This window comes from Dermacentor silvarum, chromosome 6, assembly GCF_013339745.2.
Source record: "Dermacentor silvarum isolate Dsil-2018 chromosome 6, BIME_Dsil_1.4, whole genome shotgun sequence".
Lineage (NCBI taxonomy): Eukaryota > Metazoa > Arthropoda > Arachnida > Ixodida > Ixodidae > Dermacentor > Dermacentor silvarum.
The window spans coordinates 126,368,712-126,395,944 of NC_051159.1; the positions used below are offsets into that span (position 1 = coordinate 126,368,712).

General features: G+C 47.0%; 1 protein-coding gene across 1 annotated transcript in view; it reads left to right on the plus strand.

Annotated features, from left to right (window-relative positions):
* Positions 1-4,569: 4,569 nt before the first annotated feature.
* LOC119455946 (uncharacterized) overlaps positions 4,570-27,233 on the plus strand; it is a 162,023-nt gene continuing 139,359 nt past the window's right edge. The window contains exon 1 of the mRNA XM_037717495.2: positions 4,570-4,749. Within this exon, the coding sequence (XP_037573423.1) occupies positions 4,656-4,749 (94 nt within the window). The 5' untranslated portion in view covers positions 4,570-4,655. The remainder of the gene's footprint in view (positions 4,750-27,233) is intronic.

A 27,233-nucleotide genomic window follows, 5' to 3' on the forward strand; every position in this document is an offset into this window, starting at 1 on the left:
GACTGAAAGTAGCTTGGCTGCTCTGGTAACTGTACAGGTCAGTATAGAATTCTTCCACTGCTTTTACTATGTTATCAAAATTGCGGATGATATTACCCTCCTTATCTTTCAGTGCATACATCTTGCCTTGTCCTATACCAAGTTTTCTTCTTACTGATTTCAGGCTGCATTCATATTTTACTGCTTCCTCAATATTTTCCACGTTATAATTTCGAATATCCCTTACTTTCTTCTTGTTGATCAGTTTTGACAGTTCAGCGAATTCTATCTGATCTCTCGAGTTTTACACTTTCATGCTTGTCGTTTCTTTATGGTGTTGGGCTGCTGAGCACGAGGTCGCGGGATCGAATCCCGGCCACGGCGGCCGCATTTCGATGGGGGCGAAATGCGAAAACACCCGTGTACTTAGATTTAGGTGCACGTTAAAGAACCCCAGGTGGTCCAAATTTCCGGAGCCCCCCACTACGGCGTGCCTCATAATCAGAACTGGTTTTCGCACGTAAAACCCCATATAATTTAATTTTTTTGTCATTTCTTTATCAGGTCCTTTGTTACTTGGGAGGGCTTACCTACTGGTTGCCTTGGTGCCTTACCTGAGACTTCAATTGCTGCTTTTGAGATCAGCCTAGTCATGGCTTGATTCATTACCTCTATGTTGTCTTCATCTTCCTGTTATAAAGCTGCATATTTGTTTGCGAGCACCAGCCTGAATTGGTCTGCTTTTACCCTTACTGCGTCTAGGTTGGCCTGTTTCTTCTTGACTAATTTTCTCTTTCTATCTTCAAATTGAGAGAAATCCTAGGCCTCACCAACTGCACTTTACCCTGCCTAAGACTTCTACATCTTACACTATGCTTGGGTCGGCAGAGAGTATGAAATCTATTTCATTTCTTGTTTCTCTATTAGGGCGTTTCCAGGTCCACTTCCTGTTGCTGCGCTTCCTGAACAAGGTATTCATTATTCGGAGCCTATTCCTTTCCTCGAATTCTACCAACAACTCTCCTCTAGCGCTCCTGGCATCGATGCCGTAGTTGCCAATTGCTTGCTCACAAACCTGCTTTTTCCCCACTTTGCATTCAAGTCGCACATGACTACAGTATACTGAGTTTGCGCCTTTGCCATTGATAATTCGACATCTTCATAAAACTGTTCTATTTCTTCATCATCGTGACTGGAGGTTTGGGTGAAGGCTTGTACAACCTTCATTCTATACCTCCTATTCAGCTTTATTACGACGACTGCTACCCTCTCATTAATGCTGTAGAATTCATCAATGTTGCCCGCTATGTCCTTATGGACTAGAAATCCTTCTCCGAATTCTCTCCTATTTGGAAGAGCTCTGTAGCAGAGGACGTGGCCGTTAGTCAGCACTGTATAAGCCTCACCAGTTCTTCTAACCTCCCTAAGGTCAATAATACCCCAGGCAATGCCTGATAATTCCTCAAATAGCCCTGATAAGCTAGCCTCACTCGAGAGGGTGCGGGTGTTGAACGTTGCCAGGTTCAATTTCATAAATATTATCCGTAGTCAAAGAGAAACCCACTTTTAATGTTATTCGTTGTGCTTGGAAGAACAAGCTCAGTTGACGGTCTTCAGGAAGTGTTTTACTGAGGCCCTCATTTTGGTTTTTTTATCCTTCTTTTTTTTACAAATAAGCTCATTTGAAAAATATATAAATTCAAGAACATTGAAAGCTCGATTTTTTTAAATTTGTAGCTTAGTTGATCAAAAGAAAATACATCGCACTTCAGTAAGAAGCACCTGTTACAGGCGCCTAAAAAGAGAGAAAATCAGCAGCCTTTCCCTTGTCGAGAAAATGGGGGTAAGCGAAGCTTGTGACGATACGGCACTGTCGCAGGCGTTCCGCTTCGTTTGCCTTAAACTCAGGGTCGGCGGCTCTTCGCTGACGTTTGGCCTCAACATCGCGCTCCCGCAACTCGGGGTCCGCAGCTCTTCGCTGACGTTTCGCCTGGGCTTCTGAAGTCCTCACGCTAGAATCGGCACGTCGATGACGAGCCCTTTCCCGAGCAAGTTCGCGGCGCCGTTGCTCAGACGCAGCCTGCTCCTCGGCAGAACGCACCATGCGACGCTTTCCCATCCGGACCGCCGAAACTGATCTGAGGAAAGAGAAGCCCGGCTGAGCGCGCGCCAGCCCCCTTTCCTTCCCTTTCCCTTTCGTCACTGGCTCATACCTACATATCCCTGACTCATACCCGCGTATTTAATGCGAGTATGCACCACACTTGATTTATTATCGTAAATCGTGAGGTAGCTGACGAGCATGTGATGGTATTTATGTCATGACCTATCAGTCATGTTAGTCATACATTCGTACCCTTTCATGGCAATTTTGGTATATACCAAATGAACGAGACGCGAGTTTTCGACAGGTTTTCGATAGGGTTTTAGCGTGACACCACCACCACCACCATCACCTTGTTAGGCAATACAAGTTTCGCTTGAAAATGCTACACACTATACACGCGACTTTAGCAAATGCTAATATCTTATCTACATATAGTTGCGAACTTCGCGGCAGTGGACTATTTTGCGCCGAGTAGTTTAGAATCCGGGCACACAATCACAGCACAGGATCACAATGAATGCTACTTAATGCTGGAGTAGTTTGTGGAGGTCTGTTGTCCTTAAGAATCGAAACGATGGCTTGGTTGTCTTTTTTTGATGGCTTTTGAGATCCTTATTCCAAAACGGTTTGTCTGCGACATACGCGACCTAGCGCAGTCGCGAGCGATCGTCTCTGTACACTGTATCGAGGAGTCATACCGAATGGTGTCAAAATTCTCCTAACGATCAGAGCGTTGTCTGCCATTTAAATACGCCCCCACCTCCCCTTCCCCTTGAAATCCGAACGGCTTCACAGAAGCCGCTTCTAGCCATAGCCAACAAAGCAGGGTAACCACGCGTCGACAGAATCCAGATGAGATGCGAAGGTGGAGAAAAAAAGTCCGCCGGTCGCTTAGAAAACCAGGCACGTGACACAAGCAGAACGTGAAGTCTCGTGTAGGCACGCGAAGTTTCTTAGCTGCATCTGACCTCGACAACGGTAATGCTTCATGTGTGCTGTCTCGAAGAGCTGGCCGATGAAGGTCACTAGGGGGCTCGTAACCTACGACGTGGCAGTGACTTAGAATCTACTGAAATGTGATGTGGTGTCCTTTCTTGGTTGAGGTATGAATAGGCTCAACGTTACGAAACCATAGAGTTGCCATGAGAGATGTCGTAGTAGAGGTACTTCAGATTAATTATGACCACCTGTGGATCTTTATTGTGCATCCAATTATCGATGTACAGAGGTCAAGACACTTTTCTAGAACACTGGTACCAGGGGCTCAGGACATCGCTGACGACAGCTAAAGATGACATGTGGGGCAAAATTGGCTTGCGTAACCACAATAACAGTTCGCATTGATTTCTCTCGACCGTGCTCGACCTGGTGGTCGCCTCAAGCTTTGGTAGCTGCTTTGGCCTTCAGCAGCGCGCTCTAGGCAAGTGCGTTGACCTCTGTACAACCTCTTTTCTTTCTTTTTTTCTCCACCTCGTGCTTTAGTGCGAAAGAGCATAGCCACTGTGCCACCACTTTAATCTTTTTACGGCTTATCTCTCAACGCGGTTCAGCAAGTTATGGAAACTCGTTTACGATTTTCGTTTCCGCCTGAGAAACCGCCTTCCCACAGTGAGAAACGCGGACAACTAGGTGTGCTGAAACTTCGGTGCGTGATGAAAATATTGGATAGCAGAAACCTTTCCGAGCCATCATTTCGGCGTCCCCAATGCTCACCGTCTTGCAGTTTTCAAAGCGTAATACCGCTTTTCGTTGCCTGGAAACAAACTTTTCTATTTACATTCGACTCGTTCAACGGACATCATAGGCGGCGAATGTACAGACAGTTCTAACGTTTTAATAGGAATGCCGACATTTGTTCAGCAGAAGATGGCGGTCACCATCTTCTGCTGCTGTCGTTATTCATCGACAAGTCGAACCGTCATCTGTGCACATGTCTTTGAACCCATACACTTGGACTGTATGCCCGCGTATCCATCTGAAATGCTCATGGTCCTGTTTGTAAGTGATTATTCAGCAGCACAACCGCCAAATGGACTGACTTTCCAACCAAGTGACTTTCCGTGTTTCCATACGTGTATTTGTGCTTAGGAATGAAAGAAAGCTAACTGCATTAATATCAGATGAAGTATAACGAGCAAGCAGCAAGTCTAAATCGCAGTTCAGAAGATGGTCATATTGCGCTATAGCATGGCGGCATACGAGAATGAGGCCGAACGTATTACATCGTTCCCCCACTACCATATTCACCGGAGCGCTGACCGAGACCCACACAGAGAAGCCAAGCCAGCCGGGAGAGAGCTCGGGCGCCGAGTTCTCGTCGCGGCCGCAGGGGGCAGCACGTCGGCGCGCCGGGCCGCGCGACCGAGCGCTCGCGGTTCGCTTCGCGCCCGGCATTCAAGCGCCACTTGGTCGAAGAGAGGCACATCGGCGGCGCTGTGTGCTGTGGTGCGCGCGCCTCTTGCGGCTCGAGTCCCCCGCGCGCTTTGGCACCGTTCACCCCTCTCGTCGGACAACCGAGGATACAAACACCGGCGCACAACCACGCGCGGTGCACCCGGCTTCACTGAGGATGATGCGCCGTCGTCTCGTATCGGGCTCCGTCAGTTTGCGCTCCTACTGCCGCTGGACCACACTCGCGCTCTGCCACGTGATCGGCTTCGCCGGTGAGTATTTTTGTGCATAATTCGTTTTGCCGTTTCCAAACACGGACCGTCAAAAATCTTCCTGTTTCGCTCGCAGAAATGGCCCACTGTATATATAAAGACAATGGCAAGACAAGCCGCACTAGTGCGCCAGGAACTAAAGCCTGATTTTCGACAATTTTTACGGTGTCTCTAATCACAACTTTACAAATCAATTATTTGTTTCGTAAGGCACACGATAAATTATGCTCATTTGCACTTGAGGCACGTTGCACTTTACATTTGTTTAAAATGTAAAAAAGAATTATTCCGTACTTTGAGCCAGCTTAAAGACCCGTTATTTTATTTTTTGTTTTCCGATCTTTTTCTCTGGCATACTAGACTGATGGGACACGCGACCAGAAGTTACTTGGGACCGAGGCTTACTGCTGTCGCAGCGTTAGTAAAACTGTATGTACGAGTATCCCGCTAGAAGGTATAGCTTAAATATTGTGGATTAAAATAGTTAAATATGGGGGAGAGGGGGTAAGAACAAGGCAATACACGTCTTGCCTTGATGTTCATTAGCTCCAAACATATGGGAAAACAGACAACACTGCCCCCTCCCCCTCAAAATATCTTAAATAAAGACATTTAAGAGAAGGAAACAAACGTACTGGAAATAAAACATGCCACACACACAGCAAAGTCACACGAGCGCGCTAGCACTGCACAAACAAAACGGTAAAGATAAGCAAACTGTATTTTGTGAATTCTCAAGAAAATTCGTACGTGAACTTCAGCATTGATGTCTCTGTACTTTTTGACACTGTCACTGCGTTTATAATTTCATCGTTTTAAGCACATTAGTGTCAGAGAAAAGGTGTAGCCGACGTCGTCTAGAGGAACCAGATTCAGCTTGAATACAGCTAACAATAATGAAAAGAAGTCTGATAGCACAGGCTATTAGCGTACGCATTAAAAAAATCATAATGCTTTTCATTACAACCTCAAGTAAAAACACAGACGCGCAAACATGCAAGCAGGCAGTTACGCACATCTTGCCGTCACTGTAAGCAGAGTCGGGAGTGTGGAACAGGAGACAATCGTGGCATCTGCAGAAATGTGCATCCGCGAGTGTCCAGACGCAACTGAACACAACGCTCCACGTTTCTGATTGTGGAACTCGGAGTAGGGGAATATATTTTGTTATGGTTCCAGTTATCTAATACATCTTCATCCCCCCCCCCTATTTCGCGAAAGAAGAAGACGCCAAACACCAGCGCCCTTACACAAGCTCTGATATCTGAGGTTGCTGCCTTTATACGTCCGAGCAGGCAGCAACATATTGGTGCTATGAGTTATCGTTTCAGCTATTGGTACTTCAATGCTGCATGTTTTCTTGGTCTTCATTTACGCAATGTAGTCTTGGTATCTCTACGCATTGCTGCATCTTTTATAAAATGGATACAAGAGAAAAAAAAAAAGAAAGAAAAGTGCGAGACTACGTCCGGGGACTACCATCTGCGCCACCCGGTAATTCGTGGTGTCGAGGTGATACGGGAAGCTTTTTTTTTTTTTTTCCAGTCGGCCACTGTCTTCTCATTCTGTATTTACTTGTTTGTTTTTTCTGGTTAGGGGGGGGGGGGGGATAGTTTGACCATGCAGCGAAGGCGATCTTTGTTTTAGTTTGAGGAGGGCTGCCTTATTAACCACAGAAATACTCATGCATGTTGTGTTTGGCGTTTTGTGTATGGTTTCTGTGTTGCCAAAAAAATAAAAAAAGAAAGGGAGCTTGCTTTTCGCCTTACAACACATTGAGCTGTTCACTGGAAGTTGCCATTATTGAGATTTGAGGCTTTTATGGACGCAAACAGCACATGTGCAAACCAAAAAAAAATGAAAAAAAAAGCCGACACTTTTCTAGACCTACCTATCACTTCTAAAAATCAACTATTTTCTTTCTTTTATTGATCTTTTTTTTTTCTTTTTCAGAAGTGCTATGCATGTTATAACAGGTAGGTCAAAATACGTTTGGAATGTTGTTACTACTGTTTCTCTATTTCTTATTTATTTTATAGACCATATTTTCAATTCAGGACAAAGAAATTACGAACACGACACCTACTCGTTTCTAAGAGCTAGTTCGCGAAATGTTGCCGTCTAAAACAATATATTCCGCGACGCCGTGCTGTTCAGGAACGCGCAAATTATTGCGCTACGCGTTATGAACGAGGCTGCCTCTTGTTGGGCCTCGGGGTAGCGTTTGGGCCGGTGATCCTTCCAGCCACAGGGAAGAGTACGTCCGGGAGTAGGAACGAGAGAAAAAGTGTTTGTTCTACGCTTTTAGAGTGGCTCCAGATGTGGAAGCCCACTCCATGTAGGAGCACTTTGACTGTTCGACTCACGACAAATCTCAGCACACATCAGAACGTCAGGACACCCCCACTGAACCGAATGTGTCCGCTTATAAAGCTTTCGTATTCCCTAGTTCCCTGCACAAGGGGATTCGATGGCCTTGATGCGGCCAATCAGAGGGGTCGTATTGTCCACAGAACGCGTCCGCCTCTCAAACAAAGGAAGGTGGCGGCAATCTGGAAACAGATGATTCACACTCCTTCCACGAAAGTCGTCGACTTGGTTTCTTGCTCTCCGTGACGGTCATCTTTGCCAGTGTCGGGAGAGTGACCTTCGCGCTGGTCCCCACTTCCACGAAGGGTGGCGGTTGTGGTCGCTCCTAAGCGAGCTTCTTTGTCATCGCGTCACAGCCGGTGTCGGGCCGCGTCGCCAGGTAGGCGGGCGCTGATATAGGGGGTGCCCTCGGGGGAAACACCTAAATGATGCGCACTGCCGATTTGGGGCGCTTGCTTGCCCGTAACCGTCGGCGTCGGGCACTGTAGCCGTCTGGGCAACGCTGACAAAAGGGGCTGCCTCGATGGAAACAACCAAAGAAAGCACTCTGCCGATTCGGGACGTAACACTCAGCAGTTCCTTTTTTGACTATTGTGATAGCAGGCCCTTCGTTTGCACAGTTTCCCGCGGACTCATCATTTATTAAACCACAACAAAACAGTAATCTGGATTTCATAAGCGTTTCTTTATTTTTCTTATTTCGTTTGATTTCATACAAATTGTGAGAGTGTAAACTCGAGTCGTGTTTTCCAGGGCCACAGGGCAGAAGTTTGGAGAAAAGTCACTCTTCTTTTTTTCAGTACAAGTCTAGGCGTGCGAAAGCAATACGGTTATTATTTGAGAATATTAGTGCTACACCAGTTAGAGGCACCCTACAGAGAAAAGTAATTTCAGGTATATAATTAAACGACACTTTTACAATACCAAAGAAGTCCTTCTTGCCATGACAAGAGTCCAATTGGTAGGCCAGAATAGACGCGATAAGGCAAGACCAGTGGCGCCGTCGTCTTGAAGTTGCCGCACCAGCGTGCTCTGACGTCATGAATTTTAACCGCGTCAGCTCGGGCCTAGGTAAATTTTTGAAAGGTAAATGTGTACTTTATAGCATTCTAAAATAGTCAGCGAGTGAACTTGGCAAGTGTCAAGAACTTGTACTGAGCCAAAATGGCCCAAATGCGTAAAGATACCTTGAAGTACCGTCAATGGGGTAACGGCGCGAAAAAAAAATTTTTAATTGTGACTTTGACCTTCGGTTTCTCTTCCAATAATCAACGTATTGTCGCGAAACTAATGATAATAGAGATTTGCAACACTAATTCGTCAGTCCTAATTAATTTAGTGTGCCTCTCCGTGTCCCTTTAAAAGATGGATATGGAGTTTGCCGTGTTAACCCTCGCAATCATGCCGTCATTGTGAAGCCGTCGTCAGGCTCCCTCCTTACCTAAGCTTCACGCTCACCGATCGATATGACGAAGTGAAGAAAAACAAAGCTTTCCTACAATCGCCACTGGGTAGTGAGTTCGGCCCCAGTGCCAATGTGCGTCGGCACTGGAAGCCAGACACACTGGAAACTGTATAGCTTTGAAATTTTGGCAATTCCTGCGGGGTTGTATGAGTAATGAAGAGGTATAGCGCCTATCTATGTATTTCGGGAGCTGGCAGCAGGCAGTACTGCGGCGGATGAAAATGGCTAGCTATGCATAGCAAAGTTCTTTGCCGAAAGCTAGGGTATAGTTGTAACTTGAACTCATGTCATATTTCAAGCAACTTAAACGCCGGAAATTTGTTTGCGAGTGACGAGAGCTCAGAATAATTTCTACTACTTTATTTTGAAAATTCTCTCAATAGTGCAACCTGCAGTTCCCCCTGCCGTACTCTATTTTTATTCAATTTAGTTTAGCCTTTCTGATCTGTTGTGTTATTTCCGTTCTCTTTTGTTCCCTTCTTCAGGACAAGTAGGTAAGCGTTCTGAACTTCCCGGTTGCAATTGCCAGCCTGCTCACTGATTTCTTTTTCTCTCTTTCAAGTATATATATGCTTCAAACTAAATAATAATAATAATAATAATAATAATAATAATAATAATAATAATAATAATAACAATAATAATAATAATAATGAGCGTTGTAAACGCCTCAGACGTTCTTGCATCTTATCGAGTTTCTAGTTTGTTTTCTCTCGCCTGGTTGTTTCATTGTAATTATGCACAAAACTGCTGTCTGCTGCTGGGTGAAAAAGGGCGGTGAAAAAGGTCTAGCTGCTGTGGATGCCGCTTTTTTTCTTCCTTCCTCATCACAATTTGTACAAACTTTGTACATTTAATGTCAGATAAAAGTATATCCTAACGCGCACCATGTATATCAAAGAGTAATGTCCACAAGCGTGTCTTCCGCGGTTGGACATGGGGTCACACCCTAAGATCGCACGCAGCAAGGCACACCGGCGCAGGCCCTCGTGGAACAATAAATATACACAAATCTGCTCAAACATAAGTTATAAGATGGCTACGATCTTCGTTAGCTGTCTTCTGCGGATGTAATGTCAATTGGTGACATTTCGTATGCTTTTCGACCCATCATTAACATTAAATGACCCGCCGTGGTTGCTTAGTGGCTATGGTGTTGGGTTGCTAAGCACGAGGTGGCGGGATCAAATCCCGGCCACGGCGGCCGCAATTATACGGGGGCTAAATGCGAAGACAACCGTGTGCTTAGATTGAGGTGCACGTTAAAGAACCCCAGGTGGTCCAAATTATTCCGGAATCCCCCACTACGGCATGCCTAACCATCAGATTGTAGTTATGGCACGTAAAATCCCATAATTCCATTCGACATTGAATGATGATATTCTCAATATATATTTCGTATCATAATGTTGTTATCGCACGAGATGAACATGTAACACATCACAGTTGCATTTAAAAATTTTAGGTTCTTCGTGCTGTGCGAGGATTTTTTGTAAGGCGCATTGCCGTACTATGCGACGCGACGCCGTATACAGTATAGCCCCCGTTACGGTAGCAGCATTCTGCGTCCGTGGATCATGCCATGTCATATTAATTAGCGAGCCGACATGCAAGCGCTTGCCTTACGCCATGACCACTGCCATCCTGCCTTGGAAAGTTTTCCTATACTCCGCTAAATCGAGCTACGTCGCTCAACAGCAGACCTCGCCAGACACTGGGTGGTAAGTAGTGAGAACACTTGCTTCTACGGCATGTAAAATGTCTTGTGAAAACTGCTTGTTCTGTGGTTGAAACTCTTTTAATCGCTTGTGCGTATTTCACAGCGAACAGCTTTCTTTTGCTCCCATTGCAGTTTTCTGAATCTAACCAAATCTGACCGAATGACGTCATCGCGCTCGGGGAGAAACGCGGATTCCTCTTTCGCTTCCGTGCGCTTGACGTGGTGTGGCGTGGAAATACTGCATTACCTTTTCTACGCGGCGCCCTCTCTCTAACTGGTGCGCACGCGAGAACACGTGGTTTGGTGTTGAGTGAGAGTTGAGTCCCATTGTGCGGATTGAGCCCGCTATGCAGCATTGGAAATGTTCGCTTCGTGCCAGGAAGGAGGGTTGTGCCGGGGTCAGCTGTATTGCAAATGAACGATTCTTAAGATTTCCACCGAAGAGTGATCCCACCCAAGAATAACTGGGAAAATGTGATGGTTCACGCGCCCCCAAAAAAAGAAAAAAAAAAGCACGCCAACACTACGCCGCAGAGAGGGCTCAAGAAAAAAGACCATGCGTCGTTTACATATATATGAGCGTGGTGAACATCCGTCGACGGGCGGCCAACCAGAAAAGCCACACGAAGGGGGCCGATAAATACAGGAAGTCAACGACCATCTGACCCAAGAGTAAGTGGGTGAACCCCGCAGTTCAAAGGCTGAGAAAGAATGTCAACGCTACGGTGCACTAACTGCCGAATAAAGAGAACATCGTCTGAAGCAGATAAGTGTAGTGAGCGCCCTTCGATGGCAGGACCGGCTATTCTGCTAGTTAGATAATCATCTTCGATAGTTCCTGCATATGATTTCTTTTTCATTTTACGCAGGCTGCATTGGAATCAGCACCGCCGTCCATGCGCTCTAACGAGATCAGTCATCAGTGTATGTGTCGAGCGCCGCCCTGCACCATCGTCAATTCAATTGCCTTGCCGCTTGGCGCTTCGCGCAAATCACAGAAAGCGTACGATGCTGTCTTGAACTGAAGTGGCCGCTGCGGGACGTGATTGCAGCGCTCCACCAATTCCTTGCCTCAGTTCAGTTCGTTAGTACATTCAATTTCTAGGATCCCACAAGTACCAAATTCGGTGGTAAGAGTATCCCTTAAACTGCGACTAAAAGGTTCGAATCTTATCGAATACATTTCACATCAGCTCCATAATTACAGGTCTATCAACCAGCGATTACGCGTCCAGCCCTAACCGTGCCTCAGGCATTGTTCTAGTAAACTTGAAAAAATACAGTTCCGGGGATGCCACGAAGCATAAGTGCAATAAGTGCAGCACGTTATGAACGCCGGACTTCATAACACCGATATGCCAGCGGCTATTACTTTAATTTTCTTCTTAAGCTTGGTTTCGTAATATCGGCGATAGGGATTGATCAAAAACGGGGACGCAGAAGAGCGCTCACAGTTCTCAAAACAGGGAACTTGGCGAGTCCTTGCGCAGCGCCTACGCGGTTCCCATTCTCGGCACACGCACAGCTTCCGGCGCATAGCGCTTTTCCAAGGCTCACTAGAAGTAAAATTACCACCCCTATAGTGACTACACTTTGATTATTTTCTTGCAAGTATTTTATTTTGTCGAGCTCTTCAATTCCCTTACACAAAATACCTGTAGCTCTCCCTCCGACTGCTTTCCTTCTTTCTTTAATTTTTTCCCTTTTTACAGTTAGTATTGCGCATAATAGGCACCTGTTTCCGTCTTCCTGGAATGTTATACACTGTATGTTATTGTGGATGGGGGGATTCTCAGCGAACGGCGGCTTTTTTGTTCGCTTCCATAGAGAATCATAACGCAGCAGCCATAATCAGATTCAATGCCCTACGTTTCCCTCGGCCTACATTTAATACTTCGACCCGGTCTTGCCCCTTTATAACCTTAGCACGAGAACGTGTTGCTCTCGGTTGTTCTGTCTCTCTCTGTGTTTCTTATGTATATATATATATATATATATATATATATATATATACAGCGTGTGTATGCAAATACAGTGTTATCAACCGTCCATTAAAGATCGTCTTTGAGCGAATCTGCGGGTGCCGTCACCAGCTGTAATCTTTGTTCGTTCCGATGACGAAAGGTTGTGAGAAATAAGAAAGAAAGGAATGAAGATTGCGTGGAGGAGAAGCGGTGCTTACTGCACGCAACAGCTACGCTTCTCACGATGTGTATTCTATGGGTCATCGTGGCTCATGGACACGATGGTCTTGTGCTGCACGACAGCGAGTAAAGGAATACGTTCCTTCTGATAAGTTCAGTGCCGTGAACAACCGCGTTATACACACCATGTACGTTCGCGCGTACAAAAGGTCGCTGAGCCAGATATATCTGTCAGTCTTGAATAAGTAGTGAAGTCTCGAAAGCCGGGTTATGTTTCGCATCAGGCAAATCTGTCGCGTTTTTCCTAACCTGACAATAATCACGCTATTATTGCCACGTGAGGAACTAGTAATCCACGTGCATTCCTCTAGGTTGTGATGCTAAGACATGGTTAATCACTGCGATTTCGGCTCCTTCATCCTCGCATTCGCTTCTATATAGGGATCTTTGTATATAACCCTTTGTCACCGGCTAGATCGATGCACTGCGTTTCATGATAATGTACTTTCTATTAATTTTTTTCCTCCGATTCTGTATATTATTATCCAACTCGCCAAATGATCGACCCTGCTGAGAGCGAAGGCATGACTTCGAGCATGCGAGCAAGTAACGAACGAAAAGCAGATTTCTGCCGTCGCCGTCGCCGTAGCCGTCACCGTCGCCGTCGCCGTGAGGTTCCGTATGACGTCAATGGAGATGAAATCGTCGCCCGCGGGGCCGAACGCTGTATGTGCGAGTGAAGGGCGCGAGGGACGCGCGCTTTCACGGGGAGTGAACGCACGGCGGAGAACAAACACGCGTTCTGCGCTGTTCTGCGCGTTAAGGGCTGCAGAAGTAGGCGTCTCTTTCCTCCTCTACAATCACCATATATGTAGAGCAAACGTGCCTTCTTCCGACGCGCGACAGGCCGTGGGGGAGGGGGGGGGAGGGAAGGGAGGCGACGTTTAGCTGCGGCACCCAGTGCTTATTTATATCGCGCGTACGCTGTATGTGCGAGTGAAAGCGTGCGAGAGTGAGCCGGCGCTCGCGGCTCAATTTCGCGCACGCAAAGGAGGGACGGGGGAAAAAAGCGCGCAACGCTCCGGGGGGAGGGTAGGGAAGGGGGGGGGGCATTCTATTCCGGGCGGCTCGAGTGGCCGCGCGCGCCCGCCGGGCCGCAAGGGTCCTCAAGGCTCCGCGGGGAGGGGAGGAAGGGTAGGGCGCGTTCTATGCCACGCGCGCCCGCCCGGGCGGCTGTATCTTGAAAGCCATCTATGGCGGGGTTAGAGTTCGCTCTGCAAAGTGTTTTCGCGGCTTTGCTCACGTTGATGCGAGCGCCAGCACGAAGGTCAACTCTCTCGCTGCTGCAGCCGCGCTTACTCACTCCATTGTTTTGACAGCGAGTATGCGCGGTCATCGAGCGAGATGCGTTCATGTTTGCTTGGGCGCGCGTGTGACACCGTGCCTGTTAATTTAGTTAGTATGGCTATGTTTTCAAGTTTATACGCCCGATAAAACTACTATCCTTAGTTCGTATAGCTGTCCACGCAATCGATGCTTCGTCTTTCGGGCGAAACTGCGCATTTTGTCCAATAGGTGGATAGCTAGACAGCTTGGTAGTCGGAAAGAAAGCTGGTCGGACAATGCGAAGGATGCTGTTCGCATTATTAAAAGCAATCGTTACAAAATACTTCACCTGAATGTGAAAAGAATAAAAAGAAGAGTACAACTTAGAACCAAACGCATACGGTTGCGTTACACTGCCCGGGGCTCGCATGCTCCTAGCGCTGGTGCTCAACCTCTGCTGCGGTGCACCCAACTGGACGGATTGTGCCGAGCTCTATAGCGGCTAGTAATTAGCTATGCTGCTCTTCCACGCGAGCTCACGTGAAAGAAAGAGCAAGCACAAAAGGAGACACACCAAGAGTTCTCGCGCCATTCCGATGTTTCGGAGGCGCCGCGGCATAAACACGCACGCCCGCCCGTCACCGCAGAGCGGCTCCACTTTCGCGTCGTGGAGCGTGAAGAAGCGTGGTCAGTAATTACGCGGCTCGCAGTGATGCTCTCTTGTTTCTCGCTTCTTGCGTTGGTGTGGTGGATGCTTTACGAAGGCGGCACCGTTATTATTGTTCTTTTTTTATTTTTTTTTATTTTGAAGAACAACAGCAAAGCCCGGGAGCGCTGCTCTACGATGTTACGAAAAGGACGCGACGCACGCAGAAAGCCAGAAACCAAGTAAGTCGGCGTAATAATAATAAAATGCGTAGTTCCCCGAAGGCATTAGAAGAATGCGATCGTGAAAAGCAACGACAAAAAAGCGTCTCCATAGATGAAGTGGGCAAGCGGGATGGGGTGCGGTGTAGTGGCTGCGATATGCAGTCTTCCACACTTTATTTTTGTTCGAACTTTGTTCCGTACTTCCGCGCCATCACCTCACAGCGCCCCGACCCGGACGGCCTCGGGGAAGCTCATGCAACAAAGGTTGTCGAGCGAAAGGAACAAACAGACTTTGGGCAAAAAGGTATTAACAGGACTGTCACGCACTGTTGTTTGTACGCACTTCATTGTTTAAAGCGCGTCGCGGACACTTCTGGGACGTGCCGCGAGCGGTGATGCGCCCACGGAATTTCATTAGAACGCGCGCGTAAGCACACACGGCTCTTTTGCCATCTCCGGAAACAGAAGCAGAGGTATATATATTGCTGTGCCGCTATCATTAGATTTTAGCGTCTGCCTGACCTCAGCGTCGCTATAGTACTAAAAAAAAAAAGCAACACCATTCTATAGCGTGAACTCGCTGCATGAAAACCAGATCGAAGGTCTATACGGACGCACAGGTCCGCGTAATTAAATTTCGCATCTGTGATGGAGCGTCTCGTACTGAAGCACGCTGCTTTGTGCGCCTCAGTCGTTATTGCATGTATATATTTTTTTAAATTTCCTTTCGTCATGTGTATTCATTGCGCGAAGTGAGACTCTATTACAACAGCGATCGGTTGAGTTAGTCTAGACCTGTTTGTACATGTTGCTTCATTTTTTAGATGCCGCCAATACTGTGACAGATTTGCCGCAGTATGTAAAGTAATCATGCAAGAAAATGCCTACTATTGCCAGTATGAACCAGGGATTTAGCGACTCTCGCCTAGGGCCTACTCTTGCTGGCCTCGCAGGCAGCATTCGCCAACCATTATGGAAAAATGCTTGGCTGGGCTAGCCTGTATTTTGCCAACTAAGTGATTGATTGATTTATTTATTTATTGATTGATTGGAAGGAACGTAGACTCGCCACTGTGGAAGACTCTGGACTAATGCTAACCACCTTTATTTTCTTTATGTGGAGAATGGACCCAACTTGAAAAGCCTGTGAGGTGCCAGAAACACTTGTACACGTTTTTCGTTTGTACAGCGTACGCGCGAGAACGGCAGAAGCTGGTCTCTTCGGTCGCACACATCAGTAGCAGACCACTACCTGATGGTTTTTGGTCCTTGGACTGACCCGAACAGCGTAGCCGTGGTTGTAAGAGCAGCTCTAACTTTCTTGTTTTTTTTCTTTTTTGATGTCACTGGTTTATAGACGCACGGCTTTAGAGATGCCATAAGGTAGTGGAGTAGCATATGCGCACCCCCTTCTTTCCATCATCATCACTCATCATGCCATAGTCACAAGGCCATCTCAGCGAGTTATTCCCATTTTATGCTTGCTTAGGCGCGAGCATTTTTCCTACGAGTGCTTACTTATGGACTCCGGTTTCATTACAGTGCTGATGCCAGCATTGCTAATAGCCTTCAAATCTTTGTCAGCTTTAAAGCGCTATACCATTGTCTTCACATGGCGCTTCATTACATTTTCCTTGTTCATGCCTCTCTAATTTCATTTTTCTTGTTCCCCCTTCCTTTGTGTCGAAGCTGCCGACCAGCTCGTCAGTCTGAAATTGAATTAAAAGATGTGAAAAGGGAACGCTTCGCAGTGATCTCCTTAAAACGCCGCTCGAATTACGAATCCACTCGTGAATGGCAAGAAAACGGCGTTATCTAAGTGAACGACGGCGGCATTAAAGAACTGGCGGACAATGGAGAGTCCGCTGCAGAGACGTACTAGTGGTCGCCGCACCGATTTATACGGGGACGAAAAAAAAAATCCGGAAGGCATCGTCTTAAAAGGCATAGTGTGGACATGCACTCGCAATTGCGTTCTGAACCCGGCACAAAATGTCCGGAAGGAAGAGAGAAAGAATGAAAAGAACTGTGGCCCCTAATGTGGTCGTTGCTGCAGCTGCGAGATTAGGGCTCCCACACTTCCCTCGTAAAAGAGAGGCCTCGCTCGAAGGTAGACGTCAAAAAATCGCTCGGAATACGTTTGTGTCAGCGCGAGAGGCGACGAAAGAAAGAGGCCGCGGACGCTAACAGAGAGATAGGGAGAATATAAAAAAAATGGGGAACTGCCAAGTCGAAGAGGAAGCATAACCCAAGCGAGCCAGAGACGCTGACTCGCGGACAAGCGCTGACAAGGCTCGGCTCGGACGCGCTAGCAGCCGCACCAGCACCGCCGTCTAAAACGCGTACTTTTTCTCGAGCGTACTTTTGCGGAAGTAAGACTATAAAACCAGCAACCGCCGTATTCGACCCCAGCACGCCATCGTAGGGAAAAGAATAGGAAAGAGAAAACTCGAATTTCCGGCTCTTCTTGCCCTGAGGCAGCACCACGGAGGAGGGTTTGAAAAGTGTTTGGCCGTCACGGTTCACCAGAAAGGAGCGACACCGAGAGCTTTCTCGAAGTGGGCGCTCGCGCCCACGCTGTATATGTTGCAAATGGTCATACGTGGAAATTGAAAGGCGGGTGGTGTATCCAGAAGAAGCGTCACGTTCGGTTGTTCTTCGGGCCGATTCTACCGCCGGACAAGGAAGCCCGCTGGCTGTCGCAGCGCGCGCTCAAGTGTCAGCGGAGGCCACGTCGTCATTCTAGCTTTTCAGGGAGTATGGCCACACACTGCGTATTCCTTTTCACAACAGGCCGGCACTGGGCTGGAAGCCTCAGTAAAGGAGAAGCCGCAGAAAAGCCCCATAGAGGCTGCTTTAATTTTTTTTTCCGTTATTAAACTTGCTTCTCTTTTCCTCTATTCTGTTCGGTTCATATCATCTACCGCTCGCGATCGACCGGTCCAGATGATAGCGTAGGCGAAGCACTCCTCAGACCACTGGCGAAGCGCCAATAGAATCCTTACGTTAACCCGGCTCCGGTCCCATGACGTGACTATCTCCGCGTATTGAAATGACACAGCGCAAAACATAGTGGCACAAAAGCAGAGGAGGAAACAGCGAGCGCTGAAACAGGTCAGCGCCGGTCTTTGTTTCGGTTAGACAGGTCGAGAGAGAGAGAGAGAAGCGATAAAGAAAGGGCGGGGAGGTTAACTAGGCTGAGCTCGGTTGGCTTTGTTGCAATGGGGAAGGGGGAATGAGAGATTAGAAGACGGTGAGAAGAAAGTTTTACGCTATGCACGCGCCACACATGCACAAACGTCCACTGTTCAGTGTTTCACAGGCGGTCATATAAGCTGGTGGCCCTCAAGAAGCGCACCAGCCGCTTTCACATTGCAGTCATCACAGGTATTGATTCAGGGGGTCCCAATTCAAGGTTAGAAGCTATGAGAGACACTTTAGTGGTGGATGGCTTCGGATTAATTTTGACAAATTGGGGTTTCAACATGCACGCCAATATAAGTACACGAACCCATTTGCATTTAGCCTCCACTAAAATACGGCAGCCGCCGCCGGAACTGAAACCGACGACCTTTTGAGCAGCAGAATGCTATGAGCACTTATGCCGCCAAGTTGAGTTATTTATTGTTTGCTCCACTATCTTCATGCCCCTTTATAGCGCATTGCTTTAGTTCAATCAAAGTTATCGAATGACTTTGGCAGAATTTTCCATCCTTTTGCCACTCCGCGTCAGAATGCCGTCTGCTCAGCCTCGAGCGAGTTGATGACCCCGAAAGACATGGCAGAAAGAGGTGTTTATGGACAAACGTCACGGCAATGTTATTAAAAGTGATACGACTAATAAAGTCGACAGTAGCCGGATAGAACAAAGCTATACAGCAGAGTACTTGTGGACGAATGAAGTTTCAAGTGCCAGAGCTTGCCTCTCCTAGCTCCAACCCTTCTATGGCTGTCTTTTCTCCAACCTATCCCTATTAATGTATCGATTACCGTAAAGCAGATCATAGCTGGTGTAGCTACTTTCGCCAACAGGTTCTTTCAACAACCACGTCATATCTATATAAGGGACCTTTGGTCCGCCAACATGGCAATTCCTAAATTTTTTTTCCACACTTCTCCGCGACTTATCTAGCTGAATGTTTTTTCGATGATATCCCTCGCATTTTAATATTGCAAACGCGGCTGTCCAAACCTCGCCAACACGCGCTGGTACCGAGCTGCCGCCTCCACTCACCAGGGAACTCTGATCCATCGGTTCTTTATTTATCGTCGATCAACGGCGGGTAGGCTTAAAAAAAGTTCTAAAATACCTTTCAGTATTGACTTTCCAATTTACTTTCACTGTAGTGCACTGTGGCGACGTAACGAACGAGGGGCTGAAATGCAGAAAAGGTCGAATATGGAACTTTAAAAGAGCGTCGTCATTCTCGAATGAACATGGATAGCATCAAACTTTGCATCTATTTACCAATTAGTTTTAATATTGTCCCGAATATCAAAAGAGTATCCAAATATTTTGACACTCTATTCGGCAGTTTATATGGGGACCCATCGACAACTGACAGAAAAAATCCATAACTACTAGTTTTAGGCTTCTCCGAAACTCTAAGCTGTTAACGATGTTTAAAGATTCTTGGCAGTAGCGACAAATGGCTGAAATCAGGACAGCGCCAAGAGAGGCCCAACGTAGTTGCCGAGCATGTAACACAGTATCAGTGCCAGAACACCATGGCGGGACAATACCAGAGAGCATGTCTACGCAAGGTTCAGAAGCCCAGGAGTGGCATAATGCGAACGTCTATGATGAAGCCAGCCACACTTCATACTTTGGTTGCTGAATTTATATTTGCATGCACACTGTTGAGTGTCTTTGATGTGGCATAGTTATGCAAGCGGTCGCATTATACATTTTGTTCCTAGTTTTATAGAGGCGATGTAGTGTGAATGTGTTCAAATCACTATGTCTACGTTAGCCTCCTGCAAGAGGCCGAAGGCTTTTCTCAGTATACAGCGAGCACTGCGGTTGGCAAGCCAACATATGATACACACAATTGCTTCGTGCGTAGATCAGCATTACCTTTTTTGCACTGTAAGGCACAATATCCAACAATCCAAGAATCCAACAGCTATTTGTAAGTGCAGAATTTCCGTAACGTGGGTGAATGCGTCGCAAATGACTGAACTTAGGAGACTGAAAAAAAAAAAGGGGGGAGGGGGGGTTCAAACAATGTCCTCGTTTTGCGGCAAAATAAAATAGAACACGGGATAAGTGACGACGCAATAAGAGTCCGCATGGTCATGCCGTATGCTTGGACCACTTGGACCATACGCTATATAGAACAAACAGATCTATATCACAGCATTTATGCTCGCACAGTCTGCAGCTGGTCGTTCGACCACTCGAAAAGTGTGTTTCACACTGTACGGTATGCGGTTATTATTAACCAAACTATTTTATTTGTAGGCGGAAACCTTTCCCAGCAAATAAGGCAGTCGCCCAATGTATCTACAGATAACAGCTTCAACGCTCGTCAAAGTAAACAGCACAACTTATTCGCCAGCAGAAGGGTACCCACGCTGTTAGGATCGTGAAATGTTTCGTAACTACTCGTTGCAGCTAACCCAGAGCTTAGAATTACAGTGCTGAGAATGCTACAGTAAGGTAATATTCGTGAAACGAATTTTAAGAAATACCAAACTGATATACGAGGCTGATTGTAAGCTCAAACAAACGCGAGCACCTCGATCGCGCTGGGTGCTCCGTCCGCCCTAACACCAGCAGTTACTCCAGCCGCTTAATTACTTCAGGCTTAACTTTCCTGACTACGCCTCACAGGACCATTCCCCACGTAGAAGACGCCATTCCATGCTAAGTAGACCGCGCGAGTGCGAAAAAATCCACCAGAAAATGACGCCGAACGTATACCACAGCATACAACACGCGCGTTCGCCCAAGCCAGCATGCCAACTGCCCATAGATGGCGCCACTGCCTACGCAATGGCGGCGCCCACGAAAAAATGGTCTATAGTATGTGATGAAGTGGACGAAAACAAGCTACGATTGAAGTGCCTTAACTGAGTGGGCTGGCCATAAATGTTTCTCGATTGGGCGAAAAGGCGTGTCGTTTTTTAATGTATAGCATTTCTTGCCTCCTTCCAGGCACTTTGCGAGAGGGCGGTGGGTAGCTAGCTAGGTAGGCATATATATTTCCATCTCGCTACACTTAGTCCATCATGCAATAAAAAACATTCGCCAGATAGACTTAAGACTGCTTACGTGTGGGAATCGCGAAAATATTATAGTCCCTTTGGTGAAATGTTTTCGATTGATGTGTTCGATATGCATTAAAGTTCTTTCTGCTGATTAGGTGTGTGTCTGTGTTTGCTTATGTATGCATTGGCTGCAGACCGGCTCATTTTGTACACTCATGACGTGGCGTCACCTCCTCCCCATTGGCCGCGCCGTCACGTGCCCAATGACGCACGCACTACGCCACACCTTTAGTCAGGCAGATGGCTGCGACGTGACGTGTGCAATGACGCACGCACTAGGCACACCTTTAGTCAGCCAGAACCGTGGAGCCACTGTGGCGTTGGGGAAGCGTGCTATAGTCTCGCACCCAGGAGGTCCAGGTTCGATTCTCACCCAGACCAAAATGTACCAAATTTTCTTTGCAAATTCCTTCATTTACTTTGTTTACAAGAACCTTCCTCAGAAATCTGACGTCAATCCGAGCATTTTTGACGTGTTTTTATTCTTGGCGCCATCGGCCATTTTTTGGTACCATCGCTCGGTCACGCCACCGACGACGATGTCGGATTTTCGCGTAAGGGGGCATGTAATGCTTTCCCAAATCATGACTGTTTGTGGAATCGAACCACTGGCTTCGAGCACAGCAGTCCAATGCTAACGACTAGGCAACGATCGCACGCATATTCCTTTTGCGCCAAAGTCGATTAACTCTTTGAGACTTTTGGAACGTGCGTCGCGTGCCAGTTTTTCGTGTTCTTTTCTCGTGACAGCGCGCCCTACGAGACGTTGTGCTAGATTTCACCGTCTTCAAGACCGGCCCCCCATTCTTTAGTACTTTACTCGTAGCAGCTAACGCTTCGTATGAACGGCGCGACGCTGTACCGCCTTCGTGATCTGCCTAGGTCAGAATGGCATAGGCTGATCATAGGACATAGGACACATGACATAGCCTTAGGAACATGCGATTTTATACCACGTAGTCGATGATGACGTCACAATCCGCGTTTCTCTCGCTTACGCTCGTCCAGTACCTGCGTAGAACCCAACAATGGGCATGTCGCAGAGAGACAGAGAAAGAGAGCGAAGCAAGGAAAGGCTGGAAGGTTAAGCTTGCATCGAACGGGGCCGGAGTAGAAATCATGCCGTCGGCGCCACACGATCGCCGTCATGCCATCGTCTTGCTGCTGCCGTCGCACACACCATCGCGTCAGGCAGATAGCTGTTCGTCTTACACAAACACGATGGTTCACCTGGTAACGCTTTGCGTGATCCCAAATGAATCTGGGTAGTCAGCTACCAGCAAAAATTTTGAAAACGCTTAAGTTTTAAGAGTTGAACGCGATAGCATTCAAAGAACCCTGACTGCTTCTCACGCTTCTCGGCAAGTGCAGCTTATGTACCGGTGATGTTTACCGGGAAACGCTGGCGCCGAACGCTATGCACGAAGGCGAGCTTTCTGGTAGAAGTGCGGCCGCTTGCACGGGCAGATCCCGGTGGTAGTGCACAGCCGTGGCAAAAAAAAAGCATCCTTTTTCAGGTTTCTGTTATTGTTTCGCCCTTTAATTATTTCAGTCTGAGAAGATTTACCATAAAAGGCATGCGCTGTCGGTGTTTTGTTTCATGAATTTTTTTGTGGGCTATCATTCTCCAAATTTCCAGGATTAATGTTGTCAAGAATGTAAGACAAGGTATGAGCAACCTACTGATAGAATGGTGCGGCAATATTGAAGTCGCTCCATAGTACTACCGCCACTTGAGCTGATGTTGGGGCTTTAGGCAATATAAACCGCATATGCCGCATGTCATATAGCGAGGCGTGGCATGTACATGTACCCTAATATATACGGAAATTTTTGCTCACGGAAACGCCGACACCGACGCCGGATTTTCTGCGACACGGGACCCTTAACGCTTTCGCGTTAAAATGCTTTCCACAACATCGGTTCCCCCAGTGCATGCGTGGGATCTGCTTCATCATTTTCCTTCTTTTCTTAAGTCCAGAGCCGCTCGATCACAAATGACCCGGAAAAATAATTAAGATCGCTCATTAAAGGTAGCCGGAAATTGAAGGGCGCCCTTAAATTGACACCCCACTTTCAGTTTAATTAAATTTTACTTCCTGCCTTCACCAGCTCGCACACTTGGTCTACGGAAGTCGGCCTACCTTTGTGCGAAAGTATCTTCGCCTCGTTATTAAATTCCTTGAATGCATTTATCGGTCTTTAGTTGCCAGAACGTCGTCGCTTAGCAACAAATAAAACATGGTAACCCAACAGCAACAACAACAACAACAAAGATGAAATGCTTGATGGCTGCCTCTCACAAAGAACTCACTGAAGTGGAGTATGCGGAGATCATTTTGCTGCAATTACTTGGCCCCGTTTCACTCAGGTCGCCGGAAATGAAGACTGCTGAGTGCAGCACGCAGGAAATTATTTCTTTTTTTTACGTAAATTGAGGTTAAGGCACTTTCATAATGATCCTGGTGGTGCAGCTCGCTTTAAATTGTTTCGAAAAGGTCGCTTATCGGCCTTGCACATCCACGCACGTACAAGAGCCCTCAAAATAATTTCGTCGGAAAAGGGGCGGGGAAATGAAAAAGCGATTTAAAATGGAATGTGGACATATACGTATAGTATGTGTGGGGAAAGTACCTGCGTAAGGAAAGTCCCACTTGCTTCACCGAGCTTTGAAAACTGAAAATAACACAAGCGCGCAGCGCCTCCAACTCAAAAGCAGGAATGGACCGAAGCTAGGAGCGTTTTCAAGATTGAAATTTCTGCGGTTGATCTTCAGAGAACTGCCAAGGCAGAAGCATTCATGGTTAGGATCAGCATACATAATTATGATATGGTTGGAGAAAAGTACATCGTAATTATTCAGCGAACTATACCTTCGACGTTTCTACTACGTTGTGAGAGGAGTGTGCCCGATATGTTATCTAAAACAATTATTTTCGTTATTAGGCAGACGTACATTTCAAATTCATGCTCATGTTGGTGCTCCACTTGGCAGGAGGTGCTTTGCCCTGATATATACGGACGCATACGTAACATGGAAGCTTTTACGTATCGGTGTACTTCGCCTCGCAGCACGCGTGTAGCGCAGTCAAAGCTACATGCTGCGTATGACAATTAGGAAAGCGAGAGTTGAGAACCGAGGGGCTCGATTTTTGTTGGGCGCAATCATACGAAGTCAATGGGCGATGAAACCAAAGGAAGCATACGGTAAATTGCGCAGTTTTTTTTATTTTTATTGAAATGCAGACATGATAAAGTAAGAGAAATTAATGTGGACGAAAAAAAAAAACAGCTTGTCGCAGGTGGAAATCGAACTCACATCTTCGCATTACTCGTGTGATTCTCTTATAAAGAGAGCTTCCGCTGCACCCTTTTCCCATCCACTTTGTTCGGTATTTGTGCGCCTATGTTACAACTAGCCATGGGAGTACTGGGGAGGTATATTCTGTACGTGTACACCTTGTGGACATGCCCATTTCGTCTGCTGCTGAAGTGCTGATTGGCTAGGAGGGTCTGTCTCCTTCTGACGCGTACCCCAGCCTAGCCAATCAGAACTTCAGCAGCAGACAAAATGGACATGTTCACTAGTTCACTAGCCAAACTCAATGCGCGCCTCGGGAGTCCTTCTAACGAAGCGACCACAGCCGGCTCTACATTGTAACGCTGCTTCTAACTCTTCACGCGACGTACCGCGCATGCGCCGTCGATAGGATGACGGCTGAGCGATTGCACCTCGAGTATCCCTATAATTTCTATCGCAATAAAAGCTCAGCAGAGCTCCAGAGGTAATCCGTGGGAATTACACCTGAGTTCAAGGTCCCGAGTGTTTCCTGTGTACACGAATACAAATAAATATTTATAAGTGCATAGCAGTTAAGGAGTGATTTCTGAGCGCAGTGGTAAACTGCGTGTCTCTCTTAGGAACGCAAATAATTTGGCTTCAATGCCTAGCACGCTATAGGTCAAACGCGAGCGCGTTATTTGTTCTGCCGGCTTGATGCACCCAAAGAAAACGTGTGCCGGGGCCCCAATGTAAACATCGAAAAGATGCATACTGCGGCTACCGGTAACATCGCTGCGACGCTAATGAAATGAGCGTCGCAGTCGCCGATGTTGGCGTAACGAGCCTCCATCCTTCAAGTTTAATTTCTTCCTAATGGCTCTAAGCTGTCGCAGCCTGCGCGGTTTGGCGGCGGTAAGCGGCACAGTCGTTACTCATCCCGCCTCGGGCGCAATTTGGGGTTGACGTCGACCCCCTAGTGATACGAAGAGTCACCAAATGAGGGCGATAAAGTAGCAGCACGTGAGCAAGGAGTGATAATACCTCAGCTTGCATGCATCAAGGCTCGTCGACGCACAATTTATAATGGGGGTTTTGAAGCAGGAGTGTAACGGCTTAAATCGCTTAATTTCACACACCTCTTGTATAACATTCAGCTCATCGCCGGTGTACGTTCTTGAAGGAAGGCTCAATTTGCTTTCGGGATTCGGAAACCTCAATATTTCCTCGTTGTGTGTATGTGTGCATGCCTGAACTACGAAATCATCCTAAGTTTCTCCGTTCAAGCACATACGTTTCGCTACAGCGCCATACAGAAGTGCTCTGCAACAACATTTTCATGTTACCATTTCAATCCAGCAGGAGAAGCGCTAATTGGACGAGTTGGTAAGTCTACAACGAAACCGAACAGCCCGCCAAACTAGAAAAAACTTCAGAAAGGGGACGCAACGAGCGCTGTTACGCAGCGCTGGTTGGTGTTGTAACAAGCTAATTAGGCGCCAATTAGGTGCCATTAGGTCTCTTTTCAGTATTATTTCGCCTACCTCATATCTTAGTAGAACTTGCTGTTGGGCTAGTGGGTAACTAGTCATAATGAAGTAATTAGTCGCAATTTTGCACTTCGGCATTCACGCACACACCCAAACCCGCATACACTCAAGAACCCCCCCCCCCCCCCCAACACACACACATGCGCTATGTGTTTGGGGGAGGGGGGGGGGGGATTCTTGAGTGTATGAGTGTGTGGGTGTGCGTGAATGCGGAAGTGCAAAATTGTGCCTAATTACTTCACTATAACTCATACCTGCATGCTACAGAGATAAAAACGGGACAAATTCGAGAAATGCATATCTCACAACGCCAGCAAAGCCAGAACTACTCGCAATTCAAAGTTGGTCGGATTTCAGAGAGAAGGTAACTTCACTGAGAGAAAGGTGGAGAGGTCGGCTGGAGTGGTGTGACTTTTTCCTGCCATTCCACGCTGGGGAAGGGGTTCGGGGGAGCGACAGAGACAGGGTAAGAAAATGAAAGTGTACCGACGAAGATGATGACGATAGTTGCCGCACAGTCAACTCTTCCTGTGCAATCCGCTTGTGCATGCTTCACGGCACATCATCCTTGGCCGAGAGGGGGCAGAGGCTACTGGAGACGGCCTGGACCGTCTATGGCTTGCATGATTTGCATGGCTGTTTTCGTCACATGCGTATTTGAGCGAGATAGCAGCTGCTGTAACGTGTCAACAGTTTATCGCCATATCGCCTTGATTACCGAGTCCGATGGCGACGTCTCTCAGCACTCTCGTTCTTCAAGTTGATGTTTGGAGCTGCGTCAAACGGAGTAGCCGTCACCATTAGATCTGACTAAATCTCTTCATTTTATTTTCATTTCAAGAAACCAAATATCGGATACGCCTAGCGGAGAGCAATCAGTTGATGTTGATTAAAGTTTCTTACCTTACACAGAAAGCGATTGTCGTAAGGGCAATGGATGAACTGCGCAGGAGATAAAACACGCCCTTTGTCAGCGGTTGGGATTGTCTCCCTTGGTGTTCATCCATGTATCCACAAGTGGGCTGCTCTTGAAACAATGATGGCCAACCAATTGGCGCATAAGTATCTTCTCAGCATATATCAAGGTTCCCGAACGCTCTCGCAAGTCACTACAATCGGAACTCGGCCACCTACGCCTTGTGCAATGAGCAGAACGTCATAGCGATTTGAGTGGAGGGGTGGAAGTAGAAAGCAAAGTCCGCGAGTTAGGTCTTTAAAAAAACTATAACACGTAAATTACAGAAGAAAAAACATGCGGGCTTCAGGCGTCAAGAAGAAGCAGACTTGTAATTTGGTGAACGGGAGGAAAGACGAAAATATTTCAATGCTGCCAGGGAGCAACATGAGCGAATATCTCTAGTTCTGGTAACGGTTCAGCTTGTATCCGAATGATTTGGGAAGCTTATAATGTTTTCTACTATAAGCAGCTTGGCAACTGCGGTATTCTAATGGTTAAAGCTTAAGATGAAGCTTTATGTCAAGAAAG